Source organism: Convolutriloba macropyga, chromosome 5 (assembly GCF_964194025.1).
Source record: "Convolutriloba macropyga chromosome 5, txConMacr16.3, whole genome shotgun sequence".
Taxonomy (NCBI): Eukaryota; Metazoa; Xenacoelomorpha; order Acoela; family Convolutidae; genus Convolutriloba; species Convolutriloba macropyga.
Window position 1 is genome coordinate 20,804,678 of NC_134472.1, and position 15,512 is coordinate 20,820,189.

A 15,512-nucleotide genomic window follows, 5' to 3' on the forward strand; every position below is an offset into this window, starting at 1 on the left:
CGAAAATCTTTCCTTAATTAAGATAATTATTCGGTGGTGCATTGTTGTGGGAACGATCTTTGAGTTTTCTTCTGGCATCTTGGTAATTATTGATAAATTTTGTTGAACTTTTGGCAAAACCGAACGAAAGCTACGTTCTTTGCAGGAACTCAGTTAATTGTATTTCGTATTTTCTCTTATCGTATCACTCCGTCGAAGAACAGTGATACAGGTAAAAAGTTAGTACATATGAAACTGTATTTGACATGGCAATATTTATATAATTTTGCGAATTGATTGATTGTGATACTGGTGTCATTTCAGACGCAGCAGGGCGTGGAAACACAATGGGAGCTATGTACTGGCAGCTCAATGACATCTGGCAAGCACCCACTTGGGCCTCGATTGACTACTATGGAAAGTGGAAGATGACTCACAACTTTATTCAGCAAATTTTCGAAAGTATTCATGTGTTTGGACAATTTGATACGAAGAAAGATGCAATTACTGTTTTTGTTTCATCGAGTCATTTGGAACTGATCAGGGACTCTCGGGTTCAAATCATGGTTATCAGTTTAGCGAAAAACACTGTGGTAAGACTTTTTTGCGCGGGCATTTTTCAAAATTAATCAGTTCTTTTTTAATAGCCACACAGCGATAGCTGGGGCTTTCATTGATCTTCTCTTTGTTTTTTTGCAATTCAAAAAATTTGAATTGTAATGGTGCTGTTCACGCTTTTTTTCGGCTTTTTCACGTAAATGAGAAGTCAAATTAAAGTGGTGATTTTGGTCACACTGAAATAGTAAAGGGGGCAAAAAATCGAGTAGGTTTGAGGCGTGACTTTTTCAAAATACCTTTAAAGTGGAGTGAGAAATTGGTATTTGGCGGTTTTTGAGATTTGGCGGTTTTTTAAAGGCGGTTTTGAGATGCCTTTTTGAGTGAGAAATTGGTAATTGGCGGTTTTTGAGATTTGGCGGTTTTTTGAAGGCGGTTTTTGAAATTCGGCGGTTTTTGAGATGAATTTTCTTTTCAGGTGCCTCAATTTGACTTGTTTGCAGAGTTTCCTCTCCTTCAGTGTTTTTGAGACGGTACATATGTGTTCTAATTGTGCCTATTTGCCCCCGCTGGATTTCATTAAGGGGCAGCTAAAACTTTTTATGACTTTGCCTCTATTTGTTGTCATAAAATATTAGTGACATTTAGATTTTGCCCCGTTTTTTAAGTTATCTGTTGTGTTATTACTTAGTATCATCAATGACAGGTCTGTTTGGTCGGTATTGAGGTATAAAAGAACCTAATTATAAAAGCCATAAAATAATACAGTTCTTTGAATTGTATTTCAGGAGTTGTCCTGCTATGTCTTTACAATTCGAAGAATTTGAATTGTATTGGGGTGCTGTCTTTTTTTAAGATCTGTTAACATTTTCATGATTTTTGAAGTCAAATTGGAGTGGTGATGTTGGCCGAAACAGGAAGTGGAGCGAAAAAGCGAGTGATTTTGCGGCGAAAATTTTTTTCGCTCTAATTTTAAAGTAGAGTGAGAAAACGGTGTTTGAACATAAGTTCGCTTTCTCGCTAGTGCTTTTTTGTTCAATTAACTCATAGTCCGTTATAGGTTTAGTTTCGTGTTTAGTCAAGGAAAGTTCTTTGAATTGTACGTCAGGACTTTTTTTCGTCGTCCGGATTTTTGTTACGACCATATGACGTCACAATCACTTCAAATCTGCTTTTTGTCCATTCGATCATGCAATTTCAACTGAATTGCGTGCGTGACGTCATTTTTCACTCTTATTGGAGCGAGTGTTTTTGTTCATTTGCTTGATTAGAATTTTGCTCATGCGTGACTTAACCTGGTTCTCAAAAAAGACTTTCCGACTCAGAAACTGACTTTTCTTTATTTTAATTCAAAGAGATATGGTCAAGTGAGTGCGTGCCATTCTAAATTAAGGTTATTTGAGAGCAGCAATATCTGATACGGATTCGTAATCAAAATATAACATCTCTGAACCTCTGAATTTAACAAAAAGTAATTTTTCTTTGGTCTGTTTCTGTTACTATCTTATTGAGGTTGCAGCTCTACGAAGCTATTGCGGCTATTTTCTGGCAATCGGCCAGCTATGTTATACAATTTTGTGGCAATCTAGCGGTTACAGCCAGCTTGTTATAGATATCGAGTTCTATAACAGGAGAGTTCTATTTTCAGGGCGTATCAGCCAGCTTCCGTTGAAGTACTTCTTTGATTTTCAGGTGAAAACGCTGGAATTCGATCAAGACATCGCTTCAAACGGAGTAACTTCAATCGGTCAGTTGTCTGTCGCTGATCTTATCTCCAATTCATCATGTAACTCTACAGATGCAGACTTCTGTTTTGCCAATGTTGAGTTAATTGTAAACTCACAAACAATATCTACAAATCAGGTCGGTGAGAGTTGGGAAATCCTAACTTGTTATTAATTGCTCTCATACGAAGTTTGCAGCAATTATATAAATCCTCTGGGTCTGCTTTTTATAGCTGCGAAGCTGTAAGCTGAGCGTAGCTATTGCGGTGTTTCTCTACGATTCGAAGAGGAGTGTTGGTGAAGCGTATTCTGATCGGTAATTTTGTTGCACTGTATTTCAAACAGGAAGTGAAATGCGTGAGAACAAATTGTTTAGGTCAAACTGCTGAAAAAACTGACTAGCAGAGAGAAGAGAGAGAGAGAGAGAGAGAGAGAGAGAGAGAGAGAGAGAGAGCGAGAGCGAGAGCGAGAGCGAGAGCGAGAGCGAGAGAGAGAGAGAGAGAGAGAGAGAGAGAGAGAGAGAGAGAGAGCGCGAGAGAGAGCGCGAGAGAGAGAGAGAGAGCGCGAGAGAGAGCGCGAGAGAGAGAGAGAGAGCGAGAGCGAGAGCGAGAGCGAGAGCGAGAGCGAGAGAGAGAGAGAGAGAGAGAGAGAGAGAGAGAGAGAGAGAGAGAGAGAGAGAGAGAGAGAGAGAGAGAGAGAGAGTAGATTTCTGATCATGTCACTTTTTTGAGAGAGCGCGCGCGAGAAGAGCAGGTTTTGAAAATAGTAGTCGATCGCGTGCGGCTTCAAAGCAGTTGTTTAGTTTTAGTGAAAAAAGAGCACTGAAATTCCATCTGGTTTCAATCATATAGGATCAAATATCAGAGGCAGTGTAGAGGTTATTTACAAAACAGAAAAACTTTTTTATTCAAATTTTTATTCAAATATACTTCTTTAAAGACAATTGAAAAAAGTATTGTTCTAAAATTTCCTTAACTTTATCGCATTTATGATCATTTTTGAGATATTGAGAATATTTTCCGTTCATTAAAAATTTTTTATATATTATTCTACCTCGCTTGAGTACGCAGTTTTCTAAATAGCTAGATAGAGTTTGTTAGATAAATTTTGCTGACTGTTCGTGTTTTGTTAATTTTCGTGTATGATATTCTAACATTTGATGTTCTGGAGGTTTTTCGAGACTGTTTTCGAAAATTTAAAAAGTAATTTTTGATCTAAGAAATTCTTGATTTGTAAAATTTTGTTTTTTAGCATGAGTAAGCTAGAGAACTATCATATTATTTTCTATGGAAACAAGCTTTCACGCCTCAGCGTAATTGTTTTCCGAGTGACGTTATTAGATTGTTTTTGATTCCATTGAAGATCACCTAGAGTAATGAAAGTTGCTATTGACAGGTGCATTCGGAGCCGGAACTTTGTAGTTATCTGATATTACCTCTCGTAGGGAATATATGGTTTTTATATCACATGCCATTTTACCTAGTATATTTTTCTTTTCTTCTTGGTATATTAACTCTGAATCTATGTATACCCCCCATGTATTTGATTAATTTAAAATTACTAATGCAACAGTTTCCTATTTTAAGTTTTACATTAGGTGCTTCGAGGGCTTTAGATTTTTACAAAAAAATAATGAACTGTTTTGGTGCTTGAAGTGTTTGACTATGCATTTCAAGAACTAATTAAATTCAAGGTTTTTTTAGTTCATTTTTGGCATCTAGCAAAACATGACTGAACGTAAGGATCAGTGTGTCATCTGCATATTGTACTAGTTTGTTGACCATTATTTGATTTTTTTGATCTTAGGTCGTTGATGTAGAGTGAATCGTAGTGGCCCCAATGTCGTTCCTTGGGGCGCACCTTAATGAAGTTGAATCCAATCTAATTCAGTGCCGTTAGCCTTTGTTTTCTGAAGGCGTTTAGACAAGTAGTCAACTATCAACATTTGAGCACTTGTGCTGATTCCTGATTCCTCAAGTTTCGATGTCAAAGTGTGATTGATTACGTCAAATCCTTTAGACAGATCTAGTAGTGGTGTTATTAAGTATTTTTTTCTTCAATGCGATATTTGAAATTTTCAGTGCTGAAAACCAGGGTATCCATTGTGGACACTTTTGATCGAAAAGCAAATTGTGTTAGAAGAACATTATTTTTTTCATTAAAAATTCAATTATTTGATCTATAGGGAATGTTTCAAATAGTTTGGAAAGTGAACTTGTCTTTGATATAGGCCTGTAGATCTCAGGGTGGGTTTGACCACCTTTTTCAAAAAGTGTTATAATGGCTGTTTAATTCAACTAGAAATTGTTTCCTCTCAAAAAGGCATCAAACAAATAGGTGATGTGTGCAATAAAACATCTTTGACATTTTTGATAGCCCAAGTGGGTATATGTGGGTCCATGCGGTTTTGAGGTTTTCAGTGTTTTAAGATCATGGCAAACTAAGAGGATCGATGTGACCAATCGGAAACTGAAAGTTTTTCCATTATATATTTGATCTGATTTTTCATAAGGCCCGATTTTTCTGAAGTAGTCACCTAACTTAGATTTAATAAGTTTACTTTTTATATGTTGTCAAACAGAATTTCAACAATTGAGTTTTTGGCTGAAAATGTTAGAGACGGATGTGTTTCGAGTGTCTTAAATGACATGCTTTTTTTTCTTTTGTCAATTCACTCTTTGGTATATTAATGATCACAGGGATTTTAGCTGCTGCTGACGCGGGATGAATGATGGCCAGCAGCACCAGAACGCGCAGCTACAGGAGTTTTTGTCTCAATAGGATTCAGTAAAGTTTTTGAAAAAACGCTTTTGGTCTTCTATTTGCTGAACATCTAAGTCACCAACATCGCAAAATGATACCCAATTTGTCAGCACGGGCTTTATCCGCCGTAATTAGTAGTTTCTGTTGTTTCTATGGCCGAAATCATGGTTGTTTGGTTTTGCTGTCTATTTATTGTCACAACTATTCAATTTAAAATGGTTGCCATACAGTTGTTTGAGATGGAATTCCCTATATTTGTGCTGCAGATTGATAGTTTTTGCGGCTGATAACACTGGCTGGTTTTGGTTCTTTTTGCAAAAATTAGTATAGTATCGTCTTGTTTACTAGTAATGAGTCCATTCGAAAACTGTAGAACTTCCACTTGTAATTTTTTTTTGAGAAATGGTACTCCTGTCTAAAAAATGGAGATGCACATTCCCATGATAATGCGAGTCGTAGTTTTCAACGTTTTCGGTCATTTGTTTCAGTTTCAAGATCTTAATTTTGTGGCTATATTCTCGATAGTGATCATTAATAAATTTTGGGAACTCTGGATTCAATGCAACATTTTTAATAGCATTTTGGCTTAGGTTTGTCATTGGAATCACTCACATATAATAAATTAGGAAGGGTGAACTTTTCAAGGCCTACGTTGTCAAGCTTTTTGAAGGGTTCAAAGATTTCTGCAGGTTTTCTTTCGTTTTAGGAAACTTTTTGTGCCATCCTGCAGAACTCAGAACAGAATGCATTTTTCGTTCACTGTATTTTGCGACAATAGCAATTTTTGCTTTTGTTGAACCGCGGTACGGGTGAATAGCAATATCACTAGGACTCTTCCGGAAAATCAATTAAGTTTTACTTCTTGACCGATTCAGGCTCAACCTGTTTTGTTTCTACGTTGAATCTCCACGGATTTCGCTTGATAAGTTTTTATAAACCAGGGTAACTTAATTGTCAATAAGTTTTTCTTTTAATTTTGTAAGTAATTTCCCATGCTTCGGCTTTTGTAAGGGACATTTATGCTTCTTGTGATGGCACGATATTTTTTGATTGATTGTTTTTTCTAGGACAAAGGGTAGCATAAATAAGGCAAAAGCTTTCTATTTAGTGTAAAATCATGTAAATTTGCATTATTTTGAACTTAAAATTTTACCTCAGCTGTGTATAAAGTTGTTATACGCTGTATTAGCTGTAACATTTTCAGGCAAATGCATATCTCAATTATATAAACTAATAAAAATGAGTATGGAGTTACTTTTGATTGTCCTAAGCAAATATTACACTTTAAGAAGTTTAATTTTTTATATGTCAAACAGAATTTCACCAATTCAGTTTTTAGGCTGAAAATGTTGTTAGAGACGGCTGTGTTTCGAGTGTCTTTAATGACACGCCTTTTTTTCTTTTGTCATTTCACTCTTCGGTATATTAATGATCACAGGGATTTTAGCTGCTGCTGACGGGGATGAATGATGGCCAGCAGCAGCAGAACTCGCAGCTACAGGAGTTTTTGTCTCAATAGGATTCAGTAAAGTTTTTTGTAAAAAAAAACGCTTTTGGTCTTCTTTTTGCTGAACATCTAAGTCACCAACATCACAAGATGATACCCAATTTGTCAGTACGGGCTTTATCCGCCGTAATTAGTAGTTTCTGTTGTTTCTTTGTCCGAAATCATGGTTGTGTGGTTCTGCTGTCTGTTTATTGTCACAACTATTCAAATTAAAATGGTTGCCATACAGTTTTTTGAGATGGAATTCCTTATACTTGTGCTGCAGACTGAGTTTTTGCGGCTGATAACCCTCGCTGGTTTCGGTTCTTTTTGCAAAAATTAGTATAGTATCGTCTTGTTTACTGGTAATGAGTCCATTCGAAAACTGTAGAACTTCCACTTGAAATTTTTTTTGAGAAATGGTACTCCTGTCTAAAAAATGGAGATGCACATTTCCATGATAATGCGAGTCGTAGTTTTCAACGTTTTCGGTCATTTGTTTCAGTTTCAAGTTCTTAATTTTGTGGCTATATTCTCGATAGTGATCATGAATCAATTTTGGGAACTCTGGATTCAATGCAACATTTTTAGTAGCAGTTTGGCTTAGGTTTGTCATTGGAATGACTCACATATAATAAATTAGGAAGGGTGAACTTTTCAAGGCCTATGTTGCCAAGCTTTTTGAAGGGTTCAAAGGTTTCTGCAGGTTTTCTTTCGTTTTAAGAAACTTTTTTGCCGTCCTGCACAACTCAGAACAGAATGCATTTTTCGTTCACTGTATTTTGCGGCAATAGCAATTTTTGCTTTTGTTGTTGAACCGCGGTACGGGTGAATAGCAATATCACTAGGACTCTTCCGGAAAATCAATTAAGTTGTACTCTCTGACCGATTCAGGCTCAACCTGTTTTGTTTCTACGTTGAATCTCCACGGAATTCGCTTGATAACTTTTTATAAACCAGAGTAACTTAATTGTCAATAAGTTTTTCTTTAAATTTTTGTAAGTAATTTCCCATGCTTCGGCTTTTGTAAGGGACATTTATGCTTCTTGTGATGGCACGATATATTTTGAATGATTGTTTTTTCTAGGACAAAGGGTAGCATAAGGCAAAACTTTTCTATTTAGTCTAAAATTATGTAAATTTGCATTATTTTGAACTTTCGATTAAAATTTTACGTCAGCTGTGTTTAAAGTTGTTATACGCTGTTTTAGCTGGAACATTTTCAGTCAAATGCATATCTCAATTATATAAACTAATAAAAATGAGTATGGAGTTACTTTTGATTGTCCTAAGCAAATATTACACTTTAATAAGTTTACTTTTTATATGTCCAACAGATTTTCACCAATTGAGTTTTTAGGCTGAAAATGTTAGAGACGGCTGTGTTTCGAGTGTCTTTAATGACACGCCTTTTTCTCTTTTGTCATTTCACTCTTCGGTATATTAATGATCACAGGGATTTTAGCTGCTGCTGACGGGGATGAATGATAGCCAGCAGCAGCAGAACTCGCAGCTACAGGTGTTTTTGTCTCAATAAGATTCAGTAAAGTTTTTAAAAAAGAACGCTTTTGGTCTTCTACTTGCTGAACATCTAATTTACCAAGAACACAAAATGATACCCAATTTGTCAGTACGGGCTGTATCCGCCGTAATTAGTAGTTTGTTGTTTCTTTGGCCGAAATCATGGTTGTTTGGTTCTGCTGTCTGTTTATTGTCACAACTATTCAAATGGTTGCCATACAGTTGTTTGAGATGGAATTCCTTATACTTGTGCTGTAGACTGATAGTTTTTGCGGCTGATAACTCTGGCTGATTTTGGTTCTTTTTGCAAAAATTAGTATAGTATCGTCTTGTTTACTAGTAATGAGTCCATTCGAAAACTGTAGAACTTCCACTTGTAATTTTTTTTTGAGAAATGGTACTCCTGTCTAAAAAATGGAGATGCACATTCCCATGATAATGCGAGTCGTAGTTTTCAACGTTTTCGGTCATTTGTTTCAGTTTCAAGATCTTAATCTTGTGGCTACATTCGCGATAGTGATCATGAATCAATTTTGGGAACTCTGGATTCAATGCAACTTTTTTCAGCATTTTGGCTTAGTTTTGTCATTGGAATGACTCACATATAATAAATTAGGAAGGGTTGAACTTTTCAAGGCCTATGTTGTTAAATTTTTTGAAGGGTTCAAAGACTTCTGCAGGTTTTTTTTCGTTTTAAGAAACTTTTTGTGCAGTCCTGCAGAACTCCGAACAGAATGCATTTTTCGTTCACTGTATTTTGTGACAATAGCAATTTTTACCTTTGTTGTTGAACCGCGGTACGGGTGAATATCAATATCACTAGGACTCTTCCGGAAAACCAATTAAATTTTTTTTCTCTGACCGATTCAGGCTCAACCTGTTTTGTTTCTACGTTGAATCTCCACGGAATTTGCTTGATAACTTTTTATAAACCAGGGTAACTTAATTGTCAATAAGTTTTTCTTTTATTTTTATAATTAATTTCCCATGCTTCGGCTTTTGTAAGGGACATTTATGCTTCTTGTGATGGCACGATATATTTTGAATGATTGTTTTTTCTAGGACAAAGGGTAGCATAAATATGGCAAAAGCTTTCTATGTAGTGTAAAATCATGTAAATTTGCATTATTTTGAACGTTCGATTATAATTTTGCGTCAGCTGTGTATGAAGCTGTTATACGCTGTATTAACGGGAAATTTTTCAGTCAAATGCATATCTCAATTATTTGAACTAATAAAAGTGAGAATGGAGTTACTTTTGATCGTCCTAAGCAAATTTTACACCTTTTTAAGCTTACTTTTTATATGTTGTCAAACAGAATTTCATCAATTGAGTTTTTAGGCTGAAAATGTTGTTAGAGACGGCTGTGTTTCGAGTGTCTTAAATGACACGCCTGTTTTTTCTTTTGTCATTTCACTCTTCGGTATATTAATGATCACAGGGGTTTAAGCTGCTGCTGACGCGGGATGGATGATGGCCAGCAGCAGCAGAACTCGCAGCTACAGGAGTTTTTGTCTCAATAAGATTCAGTAAAGTTTTTAAAAAAGAACGCTTTTGGTCTTCTACTTGATGAACATCTAATTTACCAAGAACACAAAATGATACCCAATTTGTCAGTACGGGCTTTATCCGCCGTAATTAGTAGTTTCTGCCGTTTCTTTGGCCGAAATCATGGTTGTTTGGTTTTGCTGTCTATTTATTGTCACAACTATTCAATTTAAAATGGTTGCCATACAGTTGTTTGAGATGGAATTCCCTATATTTGTGCTGCAGATTGATAGTTTTTGCGGCTGATAACACTGGCTGGTTTTGGTTCTTTTTGCAAAAATTAGTATAGTATCGTCTTGTTTACTAGTAATGAGTCCATTCGAAAACTGTAGAACTTCCACTTGTAATTTTTTTTTGAGAAATGGTACTCCTGTCTAAAAAATGGAGATGCACATTCCCATGATAATGCGAGTCGTAGTTTTCAACGTTTTCGGTCATTTGTTTCAGTTTCAAGATCTTTATATTGTGGCTATATTCTCGATAGTGATCATGAATCAATTTTGGGAACTCTGGATTCAATGCAACATTTTTAGTAGCATTTTGGCTTAGGTTTGTCACTGGAATGACTCACATATAATAAATTAGGAAAGGTTGAACTTTTCAAGGCCTATGTTGTTAAATTTTTTGAAGGGTTCAAAGACTTCTGTAGGTTTTCTTTCGTTTTAAGAAACTTTTTGTGCCGTCCTGCAGAACTCAGAACAGAATGCATTTTTCGTTCACTGTATTTTGCGACAATAGCAATTTTTGCCTTTGTTGTTGAACCGCTGTACGGGTGAATAGCAATATCACTAGGACTCTTCCGGAAAATCAGTTAAATTGTACTCTCTGACCGATTCAGGCTCAACCTGTTTTGTTTCTACGTTGAATCTCCACGGAATTCGCTTGAGAACTTTTTATAAACCAGGGTAACTTAATTGACAATAAGTTTTTCTTTTAATTTTTTGTAAGTTGTAATTTCCCATGCTTCGGTTTTTGTAAAGGATATTTATGCTTCTTGTGATGGCACGATATATTTTGAATGATTGTTTTTTCTAGGACAAAGGGTAGCATAAAAAATCCAAAAGCTTTCTATTTAGTGTAAAATTATGTAAATTTGCATTATTTTTAACGTTCGATTAAAATTTTACGGCAGCTGTGTATAAAGCTGTTATACGATTTATTAGCTGGAACCTTTTCAGTCAAATGCATATCTCAATTATCTAAACTAATAAAAGTGGGTATGGAGTTACTTTTGATCATACTAAGCAAATATTACACTTTATTAACTTTACTTTTTATATGTTGTCAAACAGAATTTCACGAATTGAGTTTTTAGGCTGAAAATGTTGTTAGAGACGGCTGTGTTTTGAGTGTCTTTAATGACACGCTTTTTTTGTCAATTCACTCTTCGGTATTTTAATGATCACAGGGATTTTAGCTGCTGCTGACGCGGGAAGAATGATGGCCAGCAGCAGCAGAACGCGCAGCTACAGGTGTTTTTGTCTCAATAGGATTCAGTTAAGTTTTTAAAAAAGAAAGGTTTTGGTCTTCTATTTGCTGAACTTCTAAGTCACCAAGAACACAAAATGATACCCAATTTGTCAGTACGGGCTTTATCCGCCGTAGTTAGTAGCTTCTCTTGTTTCTTTGGCTGAAATCATGGTTGTTTGGTTCTGCTGTCTGTTTATTGTCACAACTATTCAAATTAAATTGGTTGCCATACAGTTGTTTGATGGAATTCCTTATACTTGTGCTGCAGACTGATAGTTTTTGCGGCTGATAACTCTGGCTGGCTTTGGTTCTTTTTGCAAAAATGAGTATAGTATCGTCTTGTTTACTAGTAATGAGTCCATTCGAAAACTGTAGAACTTCCACTTGTAATTTTTTTTGAGAAATGGTACTCCTGTCTAAAAAATGGAGATACACATTCCCATGATAATGCGAATCGTAGTTTTCAACATTTTCGGTCTTTTGTTTCAGTTTCAAGATCTCAATTTTGTGGCTATATTCTCGATAGTGATCATGAATCAATTTTGGGAACTCTGGATTCAATGCAACATTTTTAGCATTTTGGCTTAGTTTTGTCATTGGAATTACTCACATATAATAAATTAGGAAGGGTTGAACTTTTCAAGGCCTATGTTGTTAAATTTTTTGAAGGGTTCAAAGACTTCTGCAGGTATTCTTTCGTTTTAAGAAACTTTTTGTGCAGTCCTGCAGAACTCCGAACAGAATGCATTTTTCGTTCACTGTATTTTGTGACAATAGCAATTTTTACCTTTGTTGTTGAACAGCGGTACGGGTGAATATCAATATCACTAGGACTCTTCCGGAAAATCAATTAATTTTTTTTCTCTGACCGATTCAGGCTCAACCTGTTTTGTTTCTACGTTGAATCTCCACGGAATTTGCTTGATAACTTTTTATAAACCAGGGTAACTTAAGTGTCAATAAGTTTTTCTTTTAATTTTTTATAATTAATTTCCCATGATTCGGCTTTTGTAAGGGACATTTATGCTTCTTGTGATGGCACGATATATTTTGAATGATTGTTTTTTCTAGGACAAAGGGTAGCATAAATATGGCAAAAGCTTTCTATTTAGTGTAAAATCATGTAATTTTGCATTATTTTGAACTTTCGATTAAAATTTTACGTCAGCTGTGTTTAAAGTTGTTATACGCTGTATTAACTGGAAATTTTTCAGTCAAATGCATATCTCAATTATTTAAACTAATAAAAGTGAGTATGGAGTTACTTTTGATCACTTTAAGATTCTATTTTCAGCTTACCATTTGAACTTGTCAACAGAGCAAAATCGAAAGAAACGGGATAAACCAATAAAGCCCGGTCATTAAGTCTTAGTGCGTTAGGTCGTCAAAGTTCTTTAAAGCGATTGCTAGCTGGCATTATTAATATTATGAGTAATAGCCTTCAGTTTGGATGCTGATTTAAGTGTAATTTTAGAATATAACCGAATATGCAGAATTTACACACCAAATAAGAACAATTTTTCAAACTCAAGAAAAACATTACCATTTGCTATCGCATAAATTTTTCTGTTTCAATCCGAATGTGCGTGAAACGGGTCAATGGCGGCTATTTTCCGGCAATTAGCCGGCTATGTTTCAATTTTTGTTCCTTAATTGATGTTTATTTGCTCTTGAACGAAGTTCATAGCAATTATTGTAAACGTGTGTCTTTTTTATGCAAAATTTTTGCTCGACAATTTTGACTTTTCGAATGACTTCTACGCCCTTGACTTTTTGCGTTTCGCGTGATCTAAAATTCTCTCTCAATCACAATTTCGAACAGCTGAATTCAATTGGCGGCTATTTAATACAAAGTCAAATGAACAGTAAGCCGAAACGTGTGCCATTTTTACTTTAAATCTTAATAGTGGTACATGCTAACCTCTAGTGTGGTTATTTGAAGCCCACTACTGAACTCCCCCCCCCCCACCCCGACTGATGTAGGCTGCAATTGAATACAGCTCCCACTAGTCGTTCGAGAGCAATTCTTCCGACGTTTAGTTGGTTATGTTTGATATTTCTCTGCCGAGTGTTGGGTAGTTGAATGATCTAGTAGAAAATGTAAATAGAAATTTTCTCAGAGTCGTGTACGATAAATGCACCGTGTGTAGTTTTTATGAGCGAGTTTAGAGAGTTTGTCCTGGATCGCTTCCCTCGTCATCTGCATATCTATACGAACTGATTGTTATTGATATATGAACTGATTTTGTTTTGTTTTTTTTTCAAAAGGCTTGGTGCAAGGTCTCTAGCCATTTTTTTGTAGCAAATTAAAGTAATTTTTATCAGATACTGTATCAGTTTTTATCTGTTACTTCTCTTTTGTATTTTTCCTTCTATTGTTTCACAATGCCAAGTTATAATATAGGAGGTGCATTAGTTCTGCGAGGATGGTCGATGACTATTTCGAGTCGTTTCTGGAATTCTTCCGGCTACTCATCTGACGCTCTTTGTTCGTTTTACATGTGTGCACACATCAAAGCTGAGGAATTCATTTTCTGAATTTCCACTCACTAACGACATTTGCGAGCGTGACGGCAATTCTCTCTCTCTTTCTCTCTCTCTCTCTCTCTCTCTCTCTCTCTCTCTCTCTCTCTCTCTGGGTTGTTTCTGTATGTGTGTGTGTGTGTGTGTGTGTGTGCCTCTATTAAAAGTTTCTAGGTCATTTGCTTGATTATATTTTAGTCATACGTTACTTATCTCAATCATTAAAATCTTTTACTTTAAAACTTAAGTTTAATTTGAATTAGTTGAAGGTCAAAGGAACTCATTTGTGTAGTAAAAGTCCATAATAGGAAGGCTTCTGCGTAGTGAATTTTAACAAGCCATATTTTTGAATTACCGCATGTTTTTACATAGTTTTTTGAGCGGTGTCGATTGACTTTGGAGACTTCTATCTGCATCTGTTTCTATACGGCACCCAAGTCAAGGCAGCTATTTGGAAATCTTCCGGCTATGTTTTTCCACTTTTTGCACTACCGGTTTTTCATCTGTTCGTTTTTGCGTGTGACCGTTGAGTTTTGTCTTTAGAAATGAGTAAACAGATGAAGACCGAGGATTTGAAGCATTGACTTGTTGAAAGGCCTTACTAGTCCTTTAAGAATGCAATTTACCAAACCATGCGCCCTCTGACAGCGAAAAAAGTCTCCCTAAGCTCAATTCGCGCAAAGCCAGCCCCTCGCTAGTCGTTTAAGAGCATTTCATGAGTTTTTAGCTGGTTTTTGTTTCTACATAAGCGTTCACTTCCCTTAAATGAACAAAATGACTACTTAACTTTAACTGTAATGGCATCAACCGAGGATAAAGATAATCAACACGATTGTTGAATTTGTTTTTTATGAATAAAAAAATTTAAGTCTAAGCTTGGTTAAATTTTATCAAAACGATATAAATTTACAAACACCTTTTTCTGATATTTTAAATCGAAACAAAGGTTGATTGCTGTATCATGAATGAAAATAATTTAAAACCTCTGTTATATTCTTCGAGTGGAGTAAGTTGAGTGCTACTCGGCTGCAGTGAAATCAAAACTTCTAAATTTCCTTTTTCTGTTTCGAAAAGTTTGACTTCTGACTGTGATCATACTGATATAATATAGTCAAGAACCCCCTCGCATCAAGCTTAATTGGCATAACAACTACATCCGATTATGCAAAACTACGTTTCTTCTATATACAACTGAATGCTACAGGTCTATTGGCAGAGTTTTGACAATTCAGATGTCTTTCCTTGTGCCAATGTTGAATTTGTCTCGTACGAAGTGCACAATGGAACGTCAGGTACCAATATTACAATACAATTGAAGGCCGCAAAATGGGCCCTTTTCTTTTGGATCGACCACTCGCCAGACTTTAAAGGTCATTGGACTGTAAATGGGGATCACCTGATGACAACTGATGATACCAATCTCAACAATTTCAGGGAATTTGTGTTCTATCATTATGCTGATGATAATGGTGTGGAAAAGTTTGTATCATCTTTGAAATTCTTCTACTTGAATAAATATCCAAATTGTTCATAAATGTGATGAAATTGTCAAATGTGCTATTTTGTATTGAATCACTGTGTCTAATCAGAATATTTCTTACTTTATTGTTTTAGCAATCAAGTTTAAATTTATCCTATATTAATTTACCCTATTGGAAAGTTTTCTTTTGCAGCGAGGTAGATGGGAGAGATATTGTATAAATTGCAGAGCAGGGTTACAGATGAATGTGGTTATCAGTTGAAACAGTGTGGTGATTATTTAAAACAAACTGGATGAATACAAAAAAGGTTTTTGTGGGATGCATTTGTAAACTCTGGCCGCGATGATTGGAAGCTTGTTTTCTAAGATTATCCTGAAAGAATAGGAAGAAAAACAATATTTTGGTTTTCAGTAGAGAAAATTTGCAACAGATTCTGTCGTTCTGTTAGTTGAAACTGTTTC

The 15,512-nt window shown here is 35.6% G+C and overlaps 1 protein-coding gene across 1 annotated transcript; it reads left to right on the plus strand.

Moving 5' to 3' along the window:
• Positions 1–156: 156 nt before the first annotated feature.
• On the plus strand, positions 157–15,229 carry LOC142339866 (beta-mannosidase-like). Its single transcript, XM_075390185.1, has 3 exons — positions 157–572; positions 2,227–2,397; positions 14,775–15,229. Exons 1-3 carry the CDS (start codon positions 327–329, stop codon positions 15,102–15,104), a joined length of 747 nt encoding a protein of 248 aa, XP_075246300.1. The 5' UTR covers positions 157–326; the 3' UTR covers positions 15,105–15,229.
• The last annotated feature ends 283 nt before the right edge of the window (positions 15,230–15,512 follow it).